This window comes from Leptonotus elevatus, chromosome 11, assembly GCF_054856555.1.
Source record: "Leptonotus elevatus isolate MCC_2025b chromosome 11, RoL_Lele_1.0, whole genome shotgun sequence".
NCBI classification, from domain to species: domain Eukaryota; kingdom Metazoa; phylum Chordata; class Actinopteri; order Syngnathiformes; family Syngnathidae; genus Leptonotus; species Leptonotus elevatus.
In genome coordinates, this window is record NC_141249.1 from 14,352,505 (window position 1) to 14,379,026 (window position 26,522).

At 41.0% G+C, this 26,522-nt stretch overlaps 2 protein-coding genes across 5 annotated transcripts; both read left to right on the forward strand.

Annotated features, from left to right (window-relative positions):
- Nucleotides 1-5,535: 5,535 nt before the first annotated feature.
- On the forward strand, nt 5,536-12,206 carry LOC147165961 (E3 ubiquitin-protein ligase RNF126-like). 2 transcript variants are annotated; one of them, XM_086090224.1, is made up of 9 exons: nt 5,536-5,652; nt 7,055-7,113; nt 7,388-7,448; nt 8,912-9,147; nt 9,228-9,296; nt 10,514-10,583; nt 10,674-10,767; nt 11,003-11,118; nt 11,283-12,206. In XM_086090224.1, the coding sequence occupies exons 1-9, from the start codon at nt 5,578-5,580 to the stop codon at nt 11,457-11,459; spliced, it is 957 nt and encodes a 318-aa protein (XP_085946350.1). In that variant the 5' UTR covers nt 5,536-5,577; the 3' UTR covers nt 11,460-12,206. The 2 variants fall into 2 exon arrangements, with proteins under 2 accessions (XP_085946350.1, XP_085946351.1); XM_086090225.1 differs by having other exon boundaries at nt 5,580-5,668.
- Nucleotides 12,207-13,102: 896 nt separating this feature from the next.
- bsg (basigin) lies at nt 13,103-24,410 on the forward strand. Of its 3 annotated transcripts, none has more exons than XM_086089065.1 (9): nt 13,103-13,330; nt 17,702-18,052; nt 19,077-19,245; nt 20,299-20,387; nt 20,466-20,602; nt 20,661-20,937; nt 23,276-23,288; nt 23,372-23,476; nt 23,573-24,410. In XM_086089065.1, the coding sequence occupies exons 1-8, from the start codon at nt 13,267-13,269 to the stop codon at nt 23,430-23,432; spliced, it is 1,161 nt and encodes a 386-aa protein (XP_085945191.1). In that variant the 5' UTR covers nt 13,103-13,266; the 3' UTR covers nt 23,433-23,476; nt 23,573-24,410. The 3 variants fall into 3 exon arrangements, with proteins under 3 accessions (XP_085945191.1, XP_085945190.1, XP_085945189.1); XM_086089064.1 differs by having other exon boundaries at nt 13,104-13,330; nt 23,372-23,443; XM_086089063.1 differs by having other exon boundaries at nt 13,105-13,330; nt 23,264-23,288; nt 23,372-23,443.
- The last annotated feature ends 2,112 nt before the right edge of the window (nt 24,411-26,522 follow it).

Here is a 26,522-nt window from a genome sequence, read left to right on the forward strand (position 1 = left end):
GATCCTCTGCACTTCTGCAAATTCCCCCCTTCTGCTTCCAGTAAACCAGACAGACAACATCAAGGTTGCAAATGAGCTTGTGTTGAAAGTAGACCCTGCGGACCACCCAGTCACCAGAAAGAATGGCTCCATCCCACATATGAAACTAATACATATCAGAGCGGGCTCCGCCGTCTCAATCTATCTGCAAGCAGACACAGTTTCCACGGTCGTAAATGTTCCCACATATTAATCCATATTCTCACACGTCAGCTTTCGTAGGTTCATGGAATTGTTTTCCTTCTTGTGGTGGATAATCGTAATTTCTCTGAAAAAAAATTTTTTTACACAGTGGAATCTCTAAGGTCGAAGAAAAGTACAGTAGTTGACCAATTGAATATTTTTCCCGAGGAAATAATGGAGAGTGTTGCCATCGACAAACGTTTTTAATGCATTGTAACATTAACAATTATTACATCCCAGTCAATGTCAGCGACGTTTACACAGAACAGTGAAATGGAAAAAAGAAAAGAAAATAGCAGCAGGATGACTTTAGTTCCCCAACTCCCTGTGATGCTACTTACTATATTTACACACACAAAAAAAGGCAAGAATATGCAACTTTGTTCCCCCAATACAGTTCCATTTACACAGGTAAAAAATAAATAAGATAAGAAATTCCCCCCCCCACTACACGTCAATCAGTGCCATTATACAAAAGAACAACAATTGAAAAAAGTGGAAAAATGCTGACCCGACTTGCTAGGTTTATTTCAGAAAATGACTGGGACAACTTTGGCCGCTTTGTTGTGTTTTGCTGCCATTCATGACGACAAAAGGAAGAAAAGGGTCGGGTCGTCTTCATAAATTCTGTGTTGATTAGAAACAATCCTAATTCTGTATGAGTAGTGCTTTCTAGTATACCCCCCCAAAGTAAGGTGGTCTTTCCAAGGCAGTTAGAAATGCTGAGCTATACTCCACTGGAACAGAAGTTTGGCACTATCCTACTAATTTATCGCTTTCTGGTGAAAGTCATGACATGACCTTGTAACAAGGCTACACTCACATGCAAATGCATTGCGCAAATTGCGGTTTGGAAAGTAACCGTAAGCCAAGTCATTTTGCTTTTTTATTTTTTTGTCTGCCTAAAAAACAGACCACCTTCTTTTATTTACAAGCTTTGGCCCAGATACTTGCTTGTTTTTCGTGGAAACTGGGAATCGTTGTTTTTTTTTGCTTACTTTGCAATTAGGCCTTGTGTTTCCCAAACGTTTCCAGCTCAAGGCCCAAATACAAATCCTCATTCCAATGAAGTTGGGTCATAGATAAAAACTGAACCCAATGATTTGCAAATCCTTTTAAGCCTTGAATACACTACAAAGACAAGATATTTCATGTTCAAACTGATCAATCTTCCTTTTTGTCTGCAACACAATGCTGGGACAGGGGCAAAAAAAAGACTTGGAAAGTTGGGGAATGCTAAAAACTAAAACATAAAAAAAACCTGTTTGAAATGTTCCACAGGTGAATGTCATGACTGGGCATAAAAGGAGCACCCCTGAAAGGCTCAGTTGTTCCAAACTCAACTGACATGGACTGACGCAAAGGGAAAAGTGTGCTGGACATGATTTTCTTCGGGCCACAGAGGAAAAGGATCATCTTGCACATTCGTGAAAAGCACCATTAAGCCTGAAAGGTACAGATGACGGCTGTTGGGAGTAAAATATGCTGCCATCCAAGTAACGTCTTTTTCGGGGACGCCCACCGTCTATTTCAGAGAGACATTGCCGAGCCGCATTTTGTACATGCTACGGCAAATTGGCTTTGTTGAAAAAGACTATAAGTGCTAGATTGGCCTGCTAGCAGTCCAGACCACAGCAAATTCTGTAGCGCTAAATTGAGTTTAAAATCTCGTATTAATAATTTTGAGTTTGAACACTCACAGTGAAGAAAAAGCTCTACGGGTGGTGTTATTTCAGCAAGTCAAACTCATTGACTTCGTTTTCCTCTAGATTTTAAGGACAACTCTGGGTCTGGATTATTCTGTTTTATAACATAAGGGTAAAATTATCAGCTAACGTAGAAAAAGCGTGTGGGACATAAAACAAGTAGTCAAATTTTTTATGTTTATTATTTTTTCTGTAAAACTAAAAACGAAGTGGATATAGAATTTCACTCTACGTTACTATCACGTGGTGTAGTTGGGTTGGAAAATAAAAAGTTGTCAAGAAATGACACTAAAACTGTGAGAAATGAACACCGAAAAATGAAAGGAGATAACACTTTTAAGTGTTATGAAATAACACTGACAGTGTAAAAAAAAAATAACACCGATATGTGAAAGTAGATATGTGTCATATAACACTGTGTGTTGTCATTTCACTCTACCAAAGAGTTAAATTGTTACACTTTTTGTAGTGTAAACTTAACTCGGAACTGGTGAGAACTATATAAACTCGGGGAAAGTGTTAAATTTAACACTATGGGAGTTAAATTTGACTGCGATATGAAGCGCAAACCACGGCAACAAGAGCTACAACTTACTTCCATGTTATGTTACATGTTAGTAGCGTACTTGGTCAGCACTTCGGCTCTTGCTTTCTTAAACCTGTCAGGACTCAGGAGCAGCAATGAATTCAGGAGGGCACACTTGTTATCATTATTTTATTATCTCGTGTGCATGATGCTAAGCCACCTATTGGCTCCCGGGTATAAAAACAAAAGAGAATGTAATCAAATATGTGGGCATGCTCGAATAGATTGCATGTAGCGCGAGTGCGCGGAGGGATTAAAGCCGCACGCTTGTATAAGAAAGCCAAACACTTATACACGCATTCACGCGCACACAAATACACAATTGATGGCAACGATATTAGTCCAGACACGCCAGAAGGGAATCATTTACACATTCCTCACACTTGCACATATTTCCAGATTGAGGTTTGATAGACCCGACAGACGGTCAATTATTTAAAAACTCAAAAGTGATGAGGTTTGGGGTAATTTCAAATCCTAAAAATCTGTGACAGGATAAAACAAAGGATTGTATTGACCTGACCTCACTTTTAACCAGAACAGACCAATCTGACATTTAAACTGTGTAGAAAATGTCAATCCTATTTTTTTTTCTTACTCATTTAAATTCATTGTTCTAATTAACATGGAAATCTTGAGTCTCACCAAAGCGCAGCGAATGAGATATTTTGATAGCTGCTTTGATGACGTCGTCCCAAACGCTTAATGCGTCACTGTAGGGACCTCATCCGGGAACGCAATATGTTACTGTGTGTGTTTATGCGTGGGAAGCACAGCTCTGGTGACACAATGTCAGACAACAGTGTATGTGGCGGAACAGAACGTCTTCATCAAGTGGGACTCAAAACAAAGTGATGCCAGAAAAGAGGCCCAGGAAGCTCCGGGCAGCAGGCGGCTGTTTTTGCTGTGTGTGTGTGTGTGTGTGTGTGTGTGTGTGTGTGTGTGTGTGCGTGCGCGTCTGACTGTGTCTGTCATTGTGTGCAGGTGTTTAAAACCGTGATGTAAACTTTAGGAGAGCCTTCAAGGACCACTGTCTGCCCTGGACAGCGGCCATTTATTGTCTTTCAAGACTAAACTGCCAATTTAACCAGAGTACATCAGAGAGCCTTGTTACCTCCACCAAGGACTAAAAACACACACACAGCTCCTCTACTAAATGCAAATATAAATTCCCCACAAAGTATAGTTCACAGAGTCAAATCCAGCAGTGAGGGTGTGAAAAGATCCCACGGTTTGTTAGGAATTGTTTTGTGTGGTTCACATGACCGGCGGCTGACCCGCAGTCACTCCCCGGCCACATTTGGATGGCTGCGGTGAGCGTTGGACTGGAAGGCCGGTGACGCACCCGGGGCACAAAGAGACAATAGATGACCTCAGTCGGGCAGACATAGCAAACCTCCGTGCTATCTGAGCTTCTCTAATCTGGACCCATGGGACAGACAGGTTTCTCCTGCTCCCACATGGAGCCCGCAGACACAACAGCAGAACGCGCTAGACACGACATCCACAGAGGAAACATCCACTCTTAATCGAGTCATCTCCACCGTGTTTTGTTTTCAATCTCACAACAGTTTAGGTTGTACATGGGCCGTAAAACAGGAGACGTGAAATTAAATGTTTTGTTTAAAAAAAAAAAAACTTTTCAAGAATCTTTGTAGTCCTATTTTTTTTCTGTTTAGTCTTGAATGACCTCACACTTTAAACCAAATTTCAACTACATTGCTAACCAAAACAGCACCTACTGAGACGCAAAAACAATAACTCAGATTAAGTGTGAATGTTTACCACCGTGTTGTAAACGAGTTCAGCATTGATGATCATACGTTGTATGGAGACAAGAGTTTGTAGACATAAGGCCTTCTCCATCTGCAGTTGAGTAAATCAACAGCGCTTTGTTTGACCTTATGCACAAAATACAAGGAGGACATGGATGCTGTTCATTATTAAACATTTGTAAAAATACATACTGTATATACAGTATTTTCCCCCAGGCACTTAGGTAACAAACCTCTTTAGATTTTAAGTGATTGTGATTCTCCCCAAAGAATTCCAATCCTATGGGGGGGGGGGGGGGGGGTTCTGTTAACAGTCTTATCCAGGTCAATGTACACAAATATCAGGCCAGTCGCTTGGGGAGATGTGATTGGCTGGTGGCTTGCTAATACGAGAACTCCTACTTGCTTTGAGCCAGGCAGGAGAGACACTAAACGCGTGTTTATAGCAGTAAATCTGCACTTACCGTTATCCCATTAGTACCCGAAGAATGCAGACCAAAAATAAAAAGGAACAGTCATTACTTTTCCATCCAACTGCCCTCCATTTGTTACTATTTTCGTCCAAATGTGCTTGGCATAAATCATGTCTTTTCCGGTCGTTATCTTGGTCTGATTATTCACAGAGCACTTTTTAAGGCATTGTTTTGGGGGGGTCAAGACAGAACAACACTTTAATTGGTAAATGTAGCTAAGAATACAATGGGAAAATAGCAACCATGTTCCAGACAAACATCAAATCCAATTTTTCACCATGGTGGTGATACAAATTGGTCGCTGTTATTAGACTAATTGCTTCCTCTGAGGCAAATTCATTTGGCAGGTGAAGGAGAATCTATAAAAAGCGTGCCCCTCGCCTTATTACATGCTAAAAATGAAAGATTGAGTTTAAAATTGGAGTGAAGTACACCACGCCACTAGATTCGCACGGCCGCCATCTTGTGGCAACATCGTTTAAATGCTACACACCTAACTGCCAACGCCGACATTTCAGTTACATAAAATAAACAATAAATAAATAAAATCACACATTGAGAGACTATTTGTTTATAATTTGCTTTTAAAAAAAGTTTTTTTTTTATTAGTCTCACTTCGTAAATTCACATTAAATCTAGTTAGTTATGGTCTTCAGTCAACATAGGTATTAAACTACTTTTATCTGTGTATTTATTTGTTTATACTTAGGTGCAAAAGTGTTATTTTCTATATTTTGTCTAGTCTGTGTGGTGAAAACATTGTCCTCTGTGGTGCCCCATACTTGTTCCAACCTCTCCGTCTCAGAGGCTAAAAGATGGCCGAAGCACATCCATGGCCTAGCCGGTTCTTCTGTCACAGATGCTCCGCTGAGATCAGCCCTCGCCTTCCTGTAAGTACTCCCGATGGTACGTCGTGATACAAAACGCCCGGGGGTATTCAACACACGTTTGAAGTTTTAAGACGTTTTTTAAAAAGCCATTTCGCCATCGGGGCTGAATGTTAGCATGCTAACGGCTACGATGTCCTGTTTTAACTGTAATGGTAATGGCAGGCTAGCCAGCTTGCTATCTTCAAGCCTCGTTTTACGTGTTAAACGCGTTGCGGTTTAAAAATGTACGTTTGTCTCACTTGAAAGAAAGTTAGCAACGTTCCTCTTTTTTTTTTCTAAAACGTTCCCTGTCAATTAAACGTGGATCTTTATACTGACGTTTAAATCTTTATTATGGAATGTTTTTATTGTGTGTGACAACTATAACATCACTGTGATGATGTCAAGAGTAACGTGACGTCACTCATTTTCCAAAACAATACAGTATCGTAAATTCTTAATCAGTTGCGTTCTGTTCTCACCGTGCTATTCATTAAGGTACACAAGGTGGATATGTTGTCACGTTCCAGAATGATCTTCTTTCATCCACATGCTGCGCCAATGATGCTACACGTTATATATGAAGTGTCAGAAAAATCCAAGGATTGGTGTCACTAATGACACATTTCAAACCCAAACTACGAGTTTTCCACTTTGTGTGGTCCAGGCGATCAGCATGTTGGCTTTGTTCAGTGCGTGAGAAGAGGTCAGAGTTGTGGCAGGAGAACTTAAAGCTGCTTCACCTGCCCTCAGCATCAGTTCTTGGTTGAGAAGAACATAACCGCGCTGGTTCACAGTCCTGTTTTATTTTTAATCACCCCATGATCTTAATTAAGAGACGCAAAAAGTCGAATAAATACACGGACTGAGCACCGACTGAAGCACGTTTATGTCTGTCGATCGGGGTGAGACGTTCCCACTCATTCTGTGTATTTTTGCGAGGCTTCGCGTCATAAAGCATTTGCTGAATGTGCAGAAGCGCTCTGTGAAAGGTGGGTGTCGTTAACCACGGGAAGCGACGGGAGACGGAAGTGCCCAGTCACTCAAGATCTCAATTGCAGTTGACTTGACCTCTCCCATTTTATACCTTACAGTACAGATAACGGAGAAATCTACTTGAGCGCAGTATTCATGGTCGTTACAGAGCAAACCCTGAACCTTAGTAGCAAACATTCACGAGTCTCTTAATTAAGATCATGGGGTGATCATTCACGAGAACCCTTTTTTAAATTTATTTTTCAACTGCTGCCACCCTCTGTTTTGCTGACACAGCAATTTTCACGGTGCAACATATTTTTTTTTATGTCTTTAACAGATGCTGATGTAATATGGTTGATATTAGTGGTACAAGTATACAGTTTGGCTGCGTTAACGGATAAATGCTGACTGTGATAAATGTGACAGGTGAATGTTTATTTTTAAGGAGTACACCTGTCCGAGATGTGAGTCGGGGTTCATCGAGGAGCTACTGGAAGAAAGAAGGTATGCATTATTTTTCTCATTAAAGTTTAGCACCATATAAATCAGGTATACTTTCAATTTGTGTACATTTGAAGTCTTCCAGTTGTGTGTTATGAAATAACAATCCTAACTGTACATTTACGTAGCGTGGAAGTGGTAAGGATACATTGGAATCGGATGCTAATCGATTTGCTGTGACATTAATAGGAATCTAAGCAAACAAGCCCGATTGGTGTGGTTAAAAAAACAACAATATAACGACACATAACTCGTCAACTATCTGTCTCCCGTCTAGTGCTGACAATGGCTCCATGTCTACCATCTCCAGCGGGCCACAAAACCAGCAACCATTTGAGGTTCCTAACTCATTCCTTACTTACATCACATTCTGTGTTAAAGGAGACATATTTTGGAAAATTGACTTTTTAAATGTGTGTATACAAATACTTAAACGTTTGCAGTGGCAGCCCAGCCTTCAAGTGTGAAATTGTACACCCAAGTCTTTTTTTCCCACTGCCTCTTTTCAAAAGTGTGTCTAAAGAAGCCGTTCTGAATTTACCACCCGTGCACCAAGCTTCTCCAAGCATGACTAGGAAGCTAGGCTGGGTGAAGGTTTGGCACTTTTGAGTCATGACCAGACTACATTGGTGGAAACAATATACTGTCCATCCAGACTGCTCCTAAATGGTGGCACTTTGCCCCCAAAACTTGAGATGGTACAACTACAATTTTCATCTACTTGACACTAGTGCAGACAGTTCATTTGAAGATTTTTTTTTAAATTATTATTTTTTTGTTGCTGACCAACTTTTGCGCCACACTTCAGCCCATTCATTTGTAATATAGTGAAATTGAGTGGGATGAATATTTACTTTGCAAGTCAATATAGTGTGTGTGCCCCTAAATCATCTACTTGGCCTCTAAAATTTCAAGTTAGGGGCCTCTAAGCTCCTAGTTAGCATAATTCACACTCATACTTGGATTTGCAAGGAGGCTTTATACTAAGACATCCAGTACTAGGCTGCCATATATATACTGTACTATTTCGGTCCTCCCATAGCTTCATTTCTGCTCGCTAAATGCTAAAGCATAATGCAAAAAGCCAGAGATGGGCTACCGAATAGCGATCATTGTGACGTATAAACCTTGCAAGGACTTAAATGTACAATTCTTGACCCTTGAGGTATTTTTGATAAAAGCATCAAGCATTTTAAGTCACCTAGGAACCGTGGTAAATTGTTGGGGGGTGCCCAGTATAGTATGTCTCCTTTAACTGTCAACATGACTAACCTTTCAAGGAAGTGGACAAGTGCCATGCAAAGACTTCTAAAAGTGTTGTCATTTTCTTCGATGTAACAGTCAACAAAACTCCCAGTGTGCACAGACTCGCAGTTCAGTCCACACGGGTTTGCGCCGTTTGGTCTTGCTCTGGCATTTTTCACAAAGTCACAGCCTGATTGTGATACTAACAATCAAACGAAAAAGGCTAAGTATGTTGGTAACCAAGTGTGCCGCGTGACAATGTATTCTTTCATATTGGCATTCTTACAAACGAGTTCATTTTGCTTGTAACCACTTGTTACGACAATAAACAGTCCCCCCCCCCCCCCCATATTTATGTCCGTATGCTTTTTGCTGCCATTTGACACTGGTCCAGGTTCTGTATAGATTTTACATTTGAGCTGAACCACGCTACATCAAAGGCAGCTTGGTTAGTTTGTACCCAAACATCATCTAACCAAGTGTGAACAGGCTTGTGTTATCGCCGTTGGAGATTGTAAAACTCTTCTTCCTCTGCGCCCCGATCTCTACCTCCCAGAACGCAGACCAGCACTTGTTTACATTCCCGTCGGGCTACGGCCAGTTCTCGCTGAGCGTCTTCGACGATGCCTTCGACTTCGGAGCCGGACTCGGCGCGGAGGACAACCGCGACACCGAGAGCCGGCGAGAAAGGGAGAACGCGTCGCGGCAACGCTACAGTGCCAGGCAGCCGAGGAGTCGTCACGGCTCAAGACGGCAGCCCGGCAGGCATGAGGGGGTTCCCACTTTGGAGGGGTGAGTGTCGCACTAACAGACATCACCGTGTTTGTTTTCGCATATCCTATATGTTACATCTCCTCTGCTTGTGTTTGTAGAATCATTCAGCAGCTAGTGAATGGAATCATTGCACCGACTGCAATGCCAAATATTGGTGTTGGACCCTGGTGAGTCACCATTTAGGATATTTTTAATGCATTTCCTTGAGTGATGAATAAGAAATTATAAATGTTTCAGTTGTGCTTGTCCTGTGTAGTTGATACAGATTCAAAATGAGAGACAAAATGATAAATAATCCCATGTCAATGAATATTAGGGGTGTCAAAATTAGTGCATTAATTTTGAGTTGATTTAAAGTTCCTTTAACGGCACCATTTTTATTTTATTTTTTACGTGCAATCAATGACCTTCCCCGTACTTGGAAAGCCTGTACTGGGGGAATTCCAGTCGCAACGCAGCAGACACGTCCATGTCAAAATTTAGCAGTAATGAATTGAATAATAATGCATATATTAGTGGAGACTGGTGTAAAGTTTATTTTACAATTTTAAAAATGTGCAGAAATTCACAAGTTACTTCATGTTAAAGATTAGATAACTCTAAATATAAAAACAAAATGCACTCTTACGAATGCAACTATGCCATCTAGTGGCAGAAAAAATTACCGCAACACATATCAATATCACATGTGTTTTTTTACAGTACAGTAAATCTTTTTAATTTTAACTCAATTTTATGAATTATTATTATTACTTTATAAATGACTAAAAGATGCAGCCATATTTCTATTTAAAAAAAGTTCAGTGTTATGTTGACAAGAGTATGAGAACTCTTAAAATATCTTGCTGTACATTTAGAACAGATATAAAATTTGTGATAATCGTGAGTTAACTATTGAAGTCATGCGATTAGTTACGATTAAAAATTCTAATCGCCTGACACCCCTAAATAAATACATATTTACCTTGTCTATCTCTAGTAGCAACAATAATGCGGTAGATGCCACGGACTTCCGGGTTGTACACATCAGCGTCGTTTCCGGCCTCTGCTGGCCACGTTCCAACACTCGCACCCCCACCCCTGCGCCCTCGAACCGTGCGTTCCCGCTCATCGGCGGGAGGGCGTCTCGGCTATCTGAAATGCTTCGGACCCCAAGACAGACACTACACACTCGCAGCCTCGCACCCGTTGACGGGAACGCGCAACCGAGGGGCACAAAGGCGGAAGCGCAAGTACTGGGACGCGGCCCACACGTCGCAAACCGAAAACGGAAACAAAGTTGATGGGTGAAAACCCGGAAGTCGGAAGTCCCGCCTCCTCCGTGGCATATAGTCCATAACTCGCCTCTCATTGCTTTGAATGCTATGTTTGTTTTGATTGACAGGGGTGTTCTTCATTCAAATCCTATGGATTATGCATGGGGTGCTAACGGGTTAGATGCTATTATAACACAGGTATTTCCTGTCATTTTTCTATCAAACTACAAACTCTAATTTCATGTGCAGCGTGTGTTAATTCAGTATGCATTTTGTCCTCATTTTCAGTTATTAAACCAATTTGAGAACACGGGGCCTCCGCCTGCTGATAGAGATAAAATAAAAAATCTGCCTTCAGTCCAAGTTACAGAGGAACACGTTGGTAAGTTGAAAACAAATCTTGATACTGATATGCAATACGTTTGTTAAATTGTACAATAACCTATTATTTTACTCTTGGCAAAAGAAAAGTTTGAAAATTGCACGTTACTAGCTCAAGTAAAAGGTTGTTTAAATCAGCTTGGTCAGCAAAAAAGGGCCCCTCAGCACCACTTACGGTATTATACTGTACAATTGTCATTTTAAGTTGTTGTCATGTTATTTTGCTTGTCTACCAGCTTCAGGATTGGAATGTCCAGTGTGCAAAGAAGATTACAGTGTGGGAGAAAACGTGAGGCAATTGCCGTGCAATCACATGTTCCACAACGATTGCATTGTACCCTGGCTCGAGCAGGTAGGAGGCCGCCACGCTAATCAGATTGAATCATATGCTGCAATGGATACAGCACAGTCCGTTCTGAGACAATCTCCATTGCTGTCAATTCATTTTTGGCTTTTTTAATGGCCGTGTGTGTGATGGCGCATTTATTCTTTGACTTTCTCTGTCGCTGTCTCCAGCACGACACGTGTCCGGTGTGCAGGAAAAGCTTGAGCGGCCAGAACACGGCGACCAATCCTCCAGAACTATCAGGGATGAACTTTACCTCCTCCACCTCCTCAGCGTCCTCATCGTCTTCCTCCACCCCTCACTCCTCCAGCTCCACCAGTAACGAGAACTCCACTGACAACTCTTAGAGAAGCGTTTCTTATCCGTCTCCATCTTGATTTTTATTTTTATTTTGAGCCGTTTGGAGCTCCCCCTGCTGTCGCGGGTTTGCTGTCTCCCTGACAGAGGAGAGAACACACGGGTGCAATCTCAGTAAGAACACCCGGTTCAGCGGTAAGTAAGACGTCAGGTCCGGCTGCTCCTGTTTTTTTTTTGTGTTTTTTTTTTTTTTTTTTTTTTCCATCAGGGACTGAAACAAAAGATGGGTGGAGGCCCCCTTGACCGAAACCTTTGTCAGGGGCAATGTGGGGAAGCGCGCAAAAGACTTCAAAGGACGCTTCATGCTAGAACATTTAGAATTGAACTGTTATTGCCAGTGTGAAAAGCAAAATTAATTGTACATTTTTTCCGTGGACATCATATCTAAGAACTTTACCGCGCACATAATTTTACTCTATGGTTCCTTTTGGTTTCAAATGTGCAACTTCTTAACTATCAAGGCTCCACTTGCAGTTTTAACATAAGACCCAAATGTATTTTGATGTAAAAACTTGCTTTCGACATACACAGCGACTTTTATTTTTTTTAATTTTAATTTTATTTTTATAGTTAGCCCGCAAAGGCCTAAAAATCTCTCGCATTCTCCATGTAGTCGAAACATTTCATACATGGTTTAACCTCAGTGGAATATGAGCTCTTTTCTAAGTTTGCCAGTTGATTTGCAGTATGATCATGTATAAAAATAAATAGGTCTGGGAAATGACACTCAAGACAAATACTTCTCGTGCGTACTTTTTGCCACACTGTGAGAAAACAATAGTGCTCTTTTGTTTTAAATCATGTTTTTGCTAACACTTGCGACTTTTTTCATGAGCAATAAAACATTTCATAATTTAGTAACAGACTATCAAAATGAGACACATTTTGATTCCTCACCACAACTCGATGAACCAACTTCAATGAATAAGATGGTTGATTGTTTTGTACTTTTCAAGTGCTCATACTCTTATTCGATTCTTGCATGCATGAATGAAGTCATCAATTCTGCTTCCGTTTTATTGTATTGCCACTAAAGGTGTACTTCCTCCATTTTGTATCGTTCCCCTCCGCTTCAAAGGGCTTAAGTCAACAGATTGTTCCTATGGACGCGACTTCACGTTTATGAGGAGAGAAAGGAAATAGCTTGGCTTTACTATCTGAAACTATACAAACTTTTCAACAATACAAGTTGGTCTGCAATGAATTATTTGACCTTTCAGCTGGGGTCAAGCGACTTCATAATTCATTCACATCACAGGCTATTTTGTAAGTTCATGCTTAATTTATGTTCATTTGTTAGATTTTTGAAAGCGCTTATAGTTTTACTAGTTAAAATTACTGTTCATTTAGACTGTGTAGTATTAAAAGAATAAAGGAAAATAATAAACAAGATGTCTGTCTGCCATGCTATTATGAAATCAAATAAAACGTCAGAGAAACTGCTATAAAAGCTCCACAACGTTAGCATAGTTGAAGAATTTGTATTATTTGTTGCACGCTCCTGTACTGAAATATAACCTAAGAAGTAATGCAAATATTTGTGATATTTCATCATAAAATAACACAACGGAACAAATAAAACGTAAAAGCGACTAGTTGGCCACGCCCGTTCGGTGACGTCACTCGTACGTGCAGCTCGGGGCGTGTTTGCTTGCGTCGCAAGTAGAGGACGGCGAACGTCTCCGCTGGTGAACATTCAGCTCGTTGATCTCCCAGGACGTGATACACGCTCGAACTCAACCCGGCGTGGACTGCATCTGTCGGCGTGTGGTCGAGCACGTACTCTTGTTATCAACCATGAAGATATTTTGGGCTGTCGGCGTCCTTGTGTTGAGCTGTTGGCGGGCGAACGCGTCCACAGGTAAGCGATTTCCCCCACGACTATCTATCGTCAGCCATGTTGGAAGATGTAAGACTTTGCCCTCGGCGCGGACGACGTTTATGTGGCTCTTTACTGTTTGGGTTATTGACGTTACGATAGCGTTTGTTTGCTTTTGTCGATGTAAATGAACATAAATGCCACAATGCTTGGATTTAAACGATATAAATCCCCTCCCTTACAGCTGATAAATACTAGCTCCAGTAGGCGTCCATGGCTAGCATCATGTTATGCTAATTGGCCCAGGGTGAAAATCATCAGCAATATTAGCGGCACATGACCCCGTCGTGTTTCAATTTAAAGACGTTTGTTTTCCTTCCGAGTTTAAATTTTTAATAACCCTTTGGGTGTCGTTAAATAGCCGCGAGGAATGTTCACGCTTACACAATAGGTCTTGTCAGCTATAAAAATTGGTAATCTATGTCCTGTCGTTTTTGTTTTTCTGCTTTGCTCGGCATGTCGATGCCATCAATGGTTGCTGAACATTAACTGCGCGAATTTTTTATTTTTGATGAAACGGCAGATTTTTGAAAATAATGCTATGACCCTATTTTACGACGGATTTGCGTTTGTTAAGGCCGCGACAAGCGTGTACGTAAGTCGGAACGACTCCTTTAACTAGTGTCGCTATTTTGTGCCCAGGTATGGCGTATAGTTAAAACGCAGCTATAAAGTCATCGCTCTGTGAATGTTTGCATGAAAAATACTTCAAGACCGTGAATAGAAATAAACACTAAGCAAAGGTTATGTATAACTGAACATGCCCTTTCGTGCCGCATGACGATGTACATTGTGTACTATGTTGCACCTTGTTTGTGAAAAATACTAACTGTCACAATTGTTACTTTGTAACAGAAAAAAAAGCATGCTGGGAACGCCTCCATATGATCATAGTTTATTCCATACCTTTTGAAATTGTGTCAACTTGTGTTTTGATATTACTTCTTGAAACTAGTTAAGCGGAAATATTGTTGGTGAATAAATTCTACGGAACATTGAATCTCTATATAATTTTTTAAAATGACAGTTCTTGTTCAAGACAACAACGTTGAAGGTGTGCATTTTCCCCCCTGAAAATACATTTTACAAGCTTAAAAAAAACTACAGGTAAGTGACAGGCTGGCATCAGGTGTTTCTGTTTTGGAGCATTTTTACAAGTATGTAAATTGCTGAACTGCTTTTCCAGTGTTGAATGTTGTTTGGCAATGTTTACCTTGACAAAAGTATTTTATCGTTAATAGCAATATGTAAAAGTATTATATCCCAAGTTACTTTGTCTCCCTGAACTGACTAATAATGCCTTAAAACATCAACTGTAGGTGGTTGATTCAGTCAAAATATCCCTTATTATTGTTTCAACAGACATGTACACTCAAAGGCCATGGTTTTCCAATACAATCTGTTGCTGCTGTACCGCAAGGTGTCCGTCTGCCTTTGCCATTTCAAATGAATATTATTAGAAATCCCAAGAGCGTTTTCTTTTCATCTTGCTTAACTTTGGTGTGAAAACTAGGTCATGATGCAGTCTTTCTGACCCACCCCCCAGTCATTGGGAATTATGTTCAATAGGGTTGTTTTTTGGGGGGATTGGACATCATTTGAGAACACAGCAGCTAAACCTGCTCAGTTAAATTAATTGTTTTATTACAATAAACAGTGATGGCCTGTGCGCCAGTGTTGAAATGTGTAAGCATGCATGCATGCATGCACCTGCCCCATCAAATTAATGATTATTATTAGACTAAGCGGGGGGGCTTTGTATGTACGCTCACTATTGTATCAGATCCATTGGATGTTCTGTATTTGGACCCCTCCTGCCAAGCATGGGGATGGGATTAAATACTGTAGCTTCAGTGTACAGTATCTCAATGTTTTCCATTCTTTTCCTCATGCTGGAACTGCATGTGACTGTTCTGTATTGTACGCAACCTTGACATTGTACTAACCTTTCCAGTTCAGTTTAAAATGTCAATATTTGCAAGAATTGCCTTAGGGATGGCCCTTGTCTTTTTTTACAAAAGCTGAAGCAATCCTCAATTCATTTTCCCACTACTGATGGATGAAATGTGAACGACTCCAAACGGAGATAAAGCACGCATACCTACAGCTTGCGGTTAGTTGGCCAGCTCTGTTACTTGGTTCACAACCAAAGTTTTAGCTTGACCTAAAATGTTGCGGTCCTACAACAACCAACCATATAAGTAACATTTGTTATTTCCGAACCAGTAAAACAGATTTACAGTCATGTTTGATCAAAACGCATGACCAATGACTGTTATTAGACACGTTTAGCACCAGACTCTAAATCAGCAAGCATCGGATGCGTATGACACGCAGGTATCGTCTTTGTGTTCTTCTCAGCTTTTCACAAAGTTCCACGAGCTGATGATGTTGATTTATGTTGCACATTGTAATTAGGGCTGTAACAATCGAGTAAGTTGAATAATTTGTATTGAAGCAAAATCTCTGCCTCAAAATTTTGCACAGATCCTTTTTCAACATGTGCCTGTTACTGCAGCCACACGTCTGTTTTGCGCGATGGCCGCGAGCCAGCTGGAAACAGTCCATAAAAGACAGAAAATGTCCAGAGGTCGGGATCATTTCACACTGAATGAGAGAGATAAAGTGGAATGTGCACCACAAAAGCACATGTATGATCGCCAACACAAAAGAACGAGTCAATGTTTGCTAATTTAATATAGCCGACCATCACCAGTTAGAAAATTGTAATGCCCCCGACCCTTGACATATGCTCAAAGATGGACAAAGGCGCTTTATTGAAAAAATCGTATGAACACACTTAATAAACACATTCCTACACAACTGCTCATGCCCATTCACTCAACATGCAGGCTGGCTAGTTAATGGCCAGACAACTCATGCAATCTCATTTTCTGACAGCCATGTCACTCGCCAGCCAAAGCACCACTTAAAATAATACGCTTTAAGTTACAGATGGTGGACACAAATATTCTGCACTTAAAATGTATGTTACTGCGCTACGTAAGGCAAAAGAGAATTACATGCGATTAATCAATCAAATACTTGATTCAATCCAATTGAAATCGGCATAATTCATAGTTTCAAGTTCAACGGCGAATTTAGTAACACAATTTGGTCCAGACCAGCAATACACCATGCCATTATTGTGCACAATTTTCTCTAAAGTTTTTCTGGTCTGAAATAATGATTGTTTTAGATTGTTGTTCATTTGTTGGTTAGTTACACACTTTCAACAGACATCGGGCCATTACGTTTGAAAAATTGCACTCTTAAGATGACCTTTGGTAAATGTGGCAGACACCTTAAGTTAAAACGGTTACATGATGCACAGCCCTTGTTAACCATTAATCGGATCTGCCTTCTTGAAATAAGCCAATTAGTTGGATCCCTCATTTGTTTCGAGCTTTATACCCCTGAAGAAGCTTGAGTTTATTTTCCTTGACGTCTACCTTTTTCTCTTGGCCGCTTGGGAGAATTCTGTCGAGGACCCACCCAAATGTTCTGTACGTCAAGCCTGACCAAGCCAAAGAAAACTTCTGTGCCTGCTAAGGCCTGTGGCGAACTGAGCAGTAGGAGGTATTCTGGATAAACATAGGAAATGTGGCTGTGGAAGTGACAGAAAGGACTGCCGGCGCGTGATATATTGACTTTGTATTCAGGGCTTTGTGGAACAATCAAATGTGTTGGTGAATGGTGTTTCCTTCTTGCTTCAATGACCCCCCCTGAGAGGAGTGGGTGGGACATGTTTGGCCTGAACCCGCTTCTGGCCCCTTTTCAGCTCTGGAACACTAGGAAAAAGATAACATTCTCTTGTCAGGAAGATAATTTTTTGCATTATGGAGTTATCATGAAGTACACAATTTATACATTTTCCTCCACACACACTCCCCCAAAGACCGATAAGGTGAAGGTTGGCTTAATAAATATTTCCAAGCAAGTGCATGAAAGATGCTCATTTCATTCCTTTGTACATATCAACCTCATCTACTTTGCATTTCATGCCTTGTTGTAAATCATGGCATGCGTTACTTATTTTCTGGATTATTTTCTCATGCTTTAAAGATCTTACACCTAATCAAAAAATGATGGGAGACATTCAATCTTTACACTAGAAACTGTTCAAATGTACTTATAAAAGGTGGAAATCACATGTCGTTTTCTGTTTACTTGCATATTTCCATTTCATTTGTGTTTTATTAATCATTTTTTCTTTCTCGTCCTTGCCTGTTTTTCTTCTGTCACTGCCTCATTTTTCAATCACCAACCCATGAAATCACCTGGCTTTGCTCGAACCCCCACCACCACCAACACCCCCCCACAAATCTATTAACACATGCCTGGCCGACTCAGCGGGCTTCATCAAGTCGCCCCTCTCAGTCACCAAGCTGCTCGACGACAGCGCCGAGCTGCATTGCGAGGTGATAGGCAGCCCCATCCCCGAGGTGCAGTGGTGGTTCATAGAGGGCCAAGAGCCCAACGAGACGGCCGTGCAGCTCTTTGACGGGGCTCGCGGCGACCGCGTGCTGATAAACGCCACCTACATCACACACGCCACCAGCACCGTTCACCTCACGAGCCTCGCCCTCGACGACTCGGGTACGTACGAGTGCCGCGCCTCCAATGACCCCGACCGCAATGAGCTGTGGAAGACGCCAAAAGTCAAGTGGATCCGCTCACAAGCGAACGTTATTGTGATTGAAAGTGAGTGGTCCGAGGAAGCCCAAGGAGATGCGGGTGAAAGTATTTCCCCAGTAGTCGAGCCCTGGACACTCCACTCCTCGTTGAAACCCACCCTCCCTCTCTCAGCCCCGTAGTAAAGCACACCCTGCTCACAACCACCAAACTCCTGATATAGAAATTATCTTAATTCCTTATCTTTTCCCATGTCATGGATAATGTAGTATCCTAGGTATTTTGCATATAATATGGGTCATAAGGTTGGGGTTTGGAAAATGTTCAAGGCCTTATTATAATTATACAACCGCCATTTAACAGTAATGAAAAAATGCTAACCCTAATTCCACAAAACTTGGTCCAAATAAAGAGGACCTATTACATTTGTTAAAAGTTTGACTTTGTTCAATGCCTTCTACTGAGTGACTCGATTTAGCATTGCTAAAACAGGTCCAAATGTCATCTCAGACTTTTGTACCGTACTGGACTTGAATATAATGACAATTTGTGTATTAAAAAATAAAATCAAAGGCTTGTAGACGATTACTTAAGCTAATATCGTAGCAACCTACAAGAAGAAGAGGCTGACGCAGCTTCTCCCAGCTGTTTCCCCTCCTTGTGGACTCGTATTACTTCAGTCAGCAAAGAAGAAAATCCTTCTGTTAGTCTGACTGAAGAATCCTGTGACAGATACTTGTGTCCCATGTGATTGGGTGTCTTTTCTCTGCCGTCTTGTTGCATCTTCTGCATGATTTTATTTAAAGAACACTTCCTTTTTAGTTGACCTCTGTACCCATTAGCATTCCTCTGCAACCCCCCCCCCCCCCTTTTCCATATTCTAGTGAATATTGTGCACTATTTGTGTAACTAACCTCTTCCACTGTTTATTTTAATTTGTGGGAGCTTGAAATGTTATCGCAACACTTGATCTTACTCAAAAGTTGCTTCCAAGAGCATAAACATAAACCATTTTTTTTTCACGCCATGAAATTTAAGTTGCGTTGAGTTGAGAATGATAAATGTATTTTATCCTCCTCTCGTCCGTCTCAAGCACCAACCATCATCACTGACCCATCTGAGGTTAACAATCAGACCTCCGCCGAGCTAAGATGCAACTTGACCGACACCACCCTCGCCGTCAAGGGCTCGCACTGGATGCACAACGGCAAAGTCATCGAGGCGTCCAAATCCACTGCTGCCGACCACAGCACGGTCCTGAAGTGAGTTGCATACGCGCATTTTTGTCCCTCGTTCAGTTGTTTACAAACACCCGCCATTGACACGAAGGCCCATTTATGCCACAATGTGAGGATTCTTCTCATCTCTTCCTGCACCGCTGCCCCCATTAGCATCAGAGCTCGGGGCGATTTGTCAGGCACTCGCCACCCCTGATTAGCAGAGAGACTAACCGTGCAGACGTGCTGATTGGTCTGCGCTCTTGGCAGCGCGCAGATAAGCAGCACTAGCCATGTTGCACGCTCACCCTGACCTTAATTTGCCATTAGACAAGAAGCAGGCCAGGCACGCAAAAGCGCAATTGTGATGAACTGAGCAACTTTTGTCACACGCTCATGTCTACTACACATCACAGTAACCATTATGTATTTAAATTTTAGTTGTTTCTTTTTTTTCTTTTTTTTTGTGCTGCTGCAGTCCACTTTTCCTCTTTAAAACAATTTCCCCCATTTTTGTTTAGTTTAGTATGCTGGTAGTTACTAGTTGCTGTTTCTAGGCTGGCACAATAACACAAGGTCATAAGTCACTCTTAGAGATGACATGAAATTCTCTTAAAGTGTAAGTCTACTAAAATATTTTCTTTGTTATATGCGGCGCCACGAAAGTAAACATTTTATTCTGATTGATAATTGCATTAGTGGAATATAAACGAAGCAGCAAAATCCGTCGTGTTTTTTTTTTTTATCCATCTTGGGCGGCCATTTTGCCACTTGTTTTCATTTGAAATTGATATGACAATTGCTCAGGCTCATGTAATGACCAATCATAGTTTAGCTTGCAAATGTCACATGACCAAACTCAGAAAACAGGTGACACAAGTGACTTTACCTTTCTCTGTTTGAATCTTCTTTTTTTTAACGTCATGTTATCCACTGAGATTAAAAATTTGGCTAAGAAATACATGTTTTAAATATATTGAGTAAAAATGTAACGTCTGTGAAATGTACAAATCCACTTCACACTTCTGTCTACAATTATAGACCTGATTTAAAATAGATTAGTATCTCCTGTTCTTAATTTTTTGCCCTCGTCTCCAGACTGGACAAGATCGGCCACACCTCTGGCGGAAAGTACGAGTGCGTCTTCCTGAGTGAGCCACAAGTGCAGCAAACCATTGAAGTCAAAAGTAAGACAAAGATTTGTCAAGTCAACTTAGTTGTTGTTATTTTCAAATAACTGCTCCTGCGTTCCCTCGCGCTTGTAGCCATCCCACACGTGGCGGCGTACAAGCACTCCGAGCACGGCAATGAGCGAGACAAAGGCGTGATGGTGTGCGTGAGCCATGGCTACCCGCTGCCGACTGACTGGACCTGGTTCAAGGTTCAAGATGGCGCCCAAACGGTAAGCAACACTCGCCAGCACGTACGCCGTGACCTTACAAATTGATCAAACACCGCAGCCCATCATCAATGGCACCAGCGACAAGTATGAGATCAAGAGCACCCCCGAAAAGACCACGCTGACCGTCAACGACCTGAGCATCGAGGACGACGTGGGCGACTACATCTGCTCGGGCACCAGCGACATCGGGACCAGCACGGACCAGATCCACCTGCGCGTCCGCAGCCGCCTGGCCGCCCTCTGGCCCTTCCTCGGCATCGTGGCCGAAGTCATCATCCTGGTGACCATCATTCTCATCTACGAGAAGAGGAGAAAGCCCGATGAGGTCACTGACGGTATGTGATACTATTAAATTGTACTAAGAGCTGCATTCACTTTTCAGAGACTTTAATAGGTGCATTTAAAAAGGCAATACATTTACAGTATTTATAAAGGCAAGGGTTGTTGTTGTTTTTTTAATATACATTTTATGCCGTGTCGACTCTAGAGCGTAAATCTTACGCATTTTGCATATCCTATTGACCTTGTTTTTTTGTTGCTGTTTTCTCTCCTTGGTAATTTGGACCAACAAGACTGAGAGCATCAATTTTCCGTCACGGTGCAATTGCATATTCACAGTGTAGTTGCATGCATTTAGTACAAACTCCTTTTGTCCTTTGGTTTTTTGTCATTATTTGCATTTTGTGGTAGAATTTTCACAGTTCAGTTTCCGCTTCTGTGTACAACGATCCTTTCTTTCATTTTTTATTCTTTACATTTGTACTTCTCTGTTCGCTGCTGATTTTGCATTTGGTAAGTGAATAAAACTGCATGACAGACTGAAGTGGTTGAGCTGAGGTGGCCGCGTGATATACTGGAATGAACTTCTCTCTTGGTCGCCACCTCTTGAAAGGAATGTGCTGAAAGATGTGCTCACTCTTTCACTGGCCCTTTACAACAAAGACACGTAGAGCTTCTTTTTGTTACTCCGTATTGGCCCCCATGAATTTTTTTTGTAAATGCATGCCTGTGCCAGAGAAAGAGTCAAACGAGACCAACAAGTGACATCAAACCCGAGACGAAGAAAAGTGGCGGCATTGCTTGCATGAATTCTGCATCTTGTCCTCGGTGCATGATAAGACGTGTTCCAGTGGTACCTCCAAGGTCGAACGCAACAAGTTCAATGGATTCAAAGTCAAAATTGTTAATTGAAAAAAGGTAACTTCAGTATTTTGAATAGTATTCAATTGTTAGCGTAGAACACAAAAACAAAGTTAAGATTTGTCCACTAACAGCGTTCCTAATTTCAGTAAAACGGCCAAGAAAACCCTTGCACGTGTCACTCAATGTTGACCGGCCGATGCCAAACATTTCTATGACATTTAAGACGGAGTGTAAAGTGTAAAAGAATTTGACATTTCTGAACATTAGTGGTGCAAATGATCACAAAAGTCACGGTTCGGATCACGGGTTTGAGTCATGGATCGTTTTTCGTATCAGCAAAAAAAAGAAAGAAAATTGTACTTGGTCTTCATTTATTTTGTAAAGCGCTTTTTCCATTAAATTATTATTATTTTTTTTAAATCAATTCCAAATGTCTAATATAGCTGTTTAGGATTTAGGAACACAACTTTTAAGTGCAATATGAGGCAGAAACGTTCTCATTTTTACATGGTTCATATGTAAAATAAGGGATTCATGGCTTAAAGTTGTGTTCCGATAATCTAAGTTTGACATTTTGAGTTGAATGTTTTACTTATTTAATGGCCAAAGGTGTTTTATAAAAAAAAAAAAAATTGAAGACAAAGTAAATAATGAAAAGACCTCAATGTGCAATTTAAGGAACGTTTCCTTCCTTTGAACATGGAGAGTAAATTACAAAGTAGAATTGGTCCAGAATATTGAAAAATAATTCAAGTAAACAAGGTACCAGCCGGCAACCAGACTCATGCACATTATTTTTTTTTGGTCAACTTTATTTTGAAGTTAGGTTTAGCGTATTACGTCGAGTATGTTTCAGCTTCCTTGACATGTCAGAAAGGTATTGACTGTGACTGCGCACTTTTTGTTTTGTTTTTCTTTCTCCCACCAACCATTTCGCGGAGCGGGTGTGATCCGAACCGACCACGGATCAAATATGATCCGTTGCACCACTACTGAACATGTAAAAAAATGTTGGTCAAACTGAACTTGAAGGTCTTTCGAGGTACCGCTGTCAGGATCTCGTGACGACATTTGCCTCAATTGGGCCCCATCGAGAGCCCGTCTGCATACATGGCTGTGATGTCATCAGGCCACGCTGTCAATTTCCACATTTTTACCGTTTTTGACATCAAGATTCCACCCGCAGTCTTCCTTTTTGCTTCCCTCTCGCTTAAATGCATGAGCGTGTGTGGTGCAGTATCCAACTTTTTTTTTTTCATTCGAGCTTCATCAGCGCGTTGCTATGCTTCCGACTGTACATTTACCTACAGCAAATATTCAAAGGTTTGTCAGATGCAGCAGGCAGGCATGCTAGACTTTTCGATCTTTGTCCTAACTCACGGAGTCGCCTCGCAGAAGATGCAAGCTGGAGTGGCATGCACTTGACACACAAGCGCACAAATGGCCCGCTGTTCACTGACTGCTCTTTCTGTCTGCCCTCCTCCTGATTTTTCTTCTCCTCCTCCTCCTGCGGCCCAGACGACGACTCAGGCGCGGCTCCTCTGTAAGTACCCGCCAGCGCGCCGCCGACCGCTTTTGTCCCAGCGACGGCGCTCACGTTGCAAATTCTGTTGTCCGTGTTTCCAGGAAGAGCAACTCCAACGCCAACCACCAAGACAAGAACGTGAGGCAGAGGAATTCCAATTAGGAGCTAAACAGGTGCGCACGGGTCGGTCTGTTAAATATCAAATTGTAAGTGAGCATGTATTACAATATGAGCCACATGCTGCTTCACCAATTTTCATAAATATGCTACATGTCCATGATAGTTTTTTTTTTTCTTTCCAGATGGCGGCACTCGTGTCAAAAGTTGTCCCGCATAGCCTGCAATGTCAAACTTTTTTTTCCTGCCTGTTCTCCAGTGTAAATGTTCTAAAGGCCGATTTCCTCTTGTTCTCTTCTCGAATAATCTTCACCAGGCCGCGCTGCCCCAGAAAGCTTAATGTGTGAAACGCGTCTTTGCTTGAGGCCGCCGTTGCATGAGTTTCAATGCTGTCGTAGCCGAGTGTCTTTTTGTAACAACAACAAAAAAGGAATAATCGCAGTGTCCGAAATGACGAATGGTAGTTTAGTGCTCATGTTTCCCAGACAACCTGTTTAAATCGTGTGGATCGCTGCCATTCTTTACACTTTGGTGGCTTGCTTCACAAATTCCTCTCAGCAGAGTGTTCGACTTTCGCTGTTCTCACTTTGAAATGGAACTTTCACGCTAAGGCACTCTGCTTGCTTGTGTTTTTTGCCGCCATAGGAAATTGTTTGACTTTTTTCATTTTACACTTGTTTAGTAAAAAATATATATATATATATGAAATGAAGGACCAACTGCAAGAAATGTAACTTGCAGTTGCCACATTTGTACAACTCATGACATATGTTTTACTTCCTTTTAACAACATTGATCTAAATTTAAACACTTAAGAGTTTTTTTTTCATGTGAGGTGGGGGCGAATCATGTCACTAAAAAAAAAACAACCCATAATGCATTCTGCCAGAGTTGTGTTGTGATTGGATGTTGCTGTTTTGAACGACTACATAAAAAGATCTTAGCCAGATTTGTGTGAGTTTGTGAGATCGTCACCATCTGTTGTACAACTTGCACAAACTGAATAAAAGTTATCTAATTTTACACCATTGTCTCGTTTCAATTGAATTATGAGCCACCAATGCAAGTAATAAAAATAAGTCAAACCTTGGAAAATACGTTTTACCAATCAACAATTGCACATAACAGGCATGTGATTTTTCCGCTAATTCGCGGAATTCCGCTTTTTTTTATCTCCCCCCCCAAAAAAAAAAATCCGATTTCGTCTCTCTACAGCATTCCGTTTTAGTGTTTCCGCAACTGAAATGAAACCGATCTTGCGATTGGCGGAAGTCTCCGTGTTGACCAATAAGAGCGCTTGTTATAAAGGCATAGGAGTATGCCATTGTTTGTTGACCAATAAACGCGCTTGTTATAAAGGTATAAGAGTATGCCGTTGTTCATTTCGCACACGTTTTTGCCGAGTGTTTAAAGAAAGATGTCCGTGATCGAACGCAAAGATGCTCCGCGAGTTAAGGAAATTGACAAACTCGTAAAAAACAAGTTTCGCTGGGACTGGTTAGAGAAGGATATATCGACAAATGTTGGAAAGAAGACTGTGACGAATTTGTTCAGTGACTTCATTCGGAAGATCGATCGTGCCGGGAAAGCGCTTTGCATTTGGTGCCGTGATACCATTGACTATGGCGGGAGAGGTTTCAAAGCTCTTGAAAGTCACGCAAAGAGCAAAAAACACGTAAAAGAACTCCAGTCAAGAACAACAAATTATTCCATCGCTGGAAGTTTTGGTGCCCAAACGAAAACTCCAAAACTTTATGGCCTCCATCCCTTATTGACATCACAAGCGGTAATGGAGAGACGTGATCCACCCCAACAACCTGCACCAGTTGCTGATAGAGTCGTGAATTTTGAGGTAGGTGGTAAACTTTTCAAATTAATCGGAATCAAATTTTCGAAAATATTATAACGTAATAAAAATGGCCTTAACTATTTAACATGGTTAATCCACAAACTCAAATGAATGCTGCATGTTAGCACTTTCAGTTTTCAATATGTTGACTGTCTACAGTATGCAGTTAGTACAGAGATGATCGAAATGATTGTGTTTTTACCAGAGCTTGCTGCATGAGGTATTTTATGTTTTTGTTATGCATTATGTATTAAATTAAGAATGATTGATTAAATGATTTATTGCATGGTAAATATTATTTCCAATGGTTAAAGATAATTTATTATTTTGTAGCTAATTTGCAACGTTTTTTGTTACCATAATAAATACTCTGACATGTGAATGTGCATGCAAGTTTAGACTAAATCCTTTACTTTATTTACTTACTTTTTTATTAACAGGACACTCAAATGAGCAAGGCTGCCTCAAGAAGAACCATCAAAGCTGCACAGAAGCAGGCTAGAAAGACCCATTCCAAAGCAATGAAGTCTAGGAGGAAGTAGTGTTTGTGTCATGTGAATGGATTGTGCTCAAGAATGAACACTTGTATATTCCTGTAAATATGTTGAATGTTTTAATGAGCAAAAAATAGAAAAACATTATTTATGACATAAATAATTTTTGAATGTGACTGATTTTGAGTTGACTAAAACTGCAATTTTATATGGGATAGTTCAATATACATTGGAAATTTATGCTGTTGTTTTGTCTATTTCTTTGTCATCTGAGTGCATTGAAAGTACTTAAAATCACGGAAAACCCATGAGCTACGGGGGGCTTCGCCCCCCTAGGCCCCCCCACCAGGGCGCTGCCCTGGACCTAGCTGGGTGCCTGCGGCCCCCAGACCCCCGGCTAAATTTTCAGATAATTTCACTTTGGTCAAATCACATGCCTGACATAATGTCATTGTATAGTTACCTTGTTTAGCAAACATGAGACTGATAAATGTTAGAAACGCAGGCAGTACTGATAGCGAACAGGAAAAGTACTTAAAATATAATCATAGAATAAATGGTTAGAGTTCCATTTTAATTCCCACTACCACTAAATGATTTTTATGTTGCTACTGGACAGAACAAGGGACGCCTAAAATCACTGTTAATTTCTGTTTTGGGATATTGTCAAGAAAACTGGGAAATTGCTAAGATATCATTCAGTAAAACTCAAGTATTTTTTGGTATTGTCACTTCAGTATTTAAAATGAACAAATTGATATTTTTTTTTATTTTTGAATAAAATGCATGATT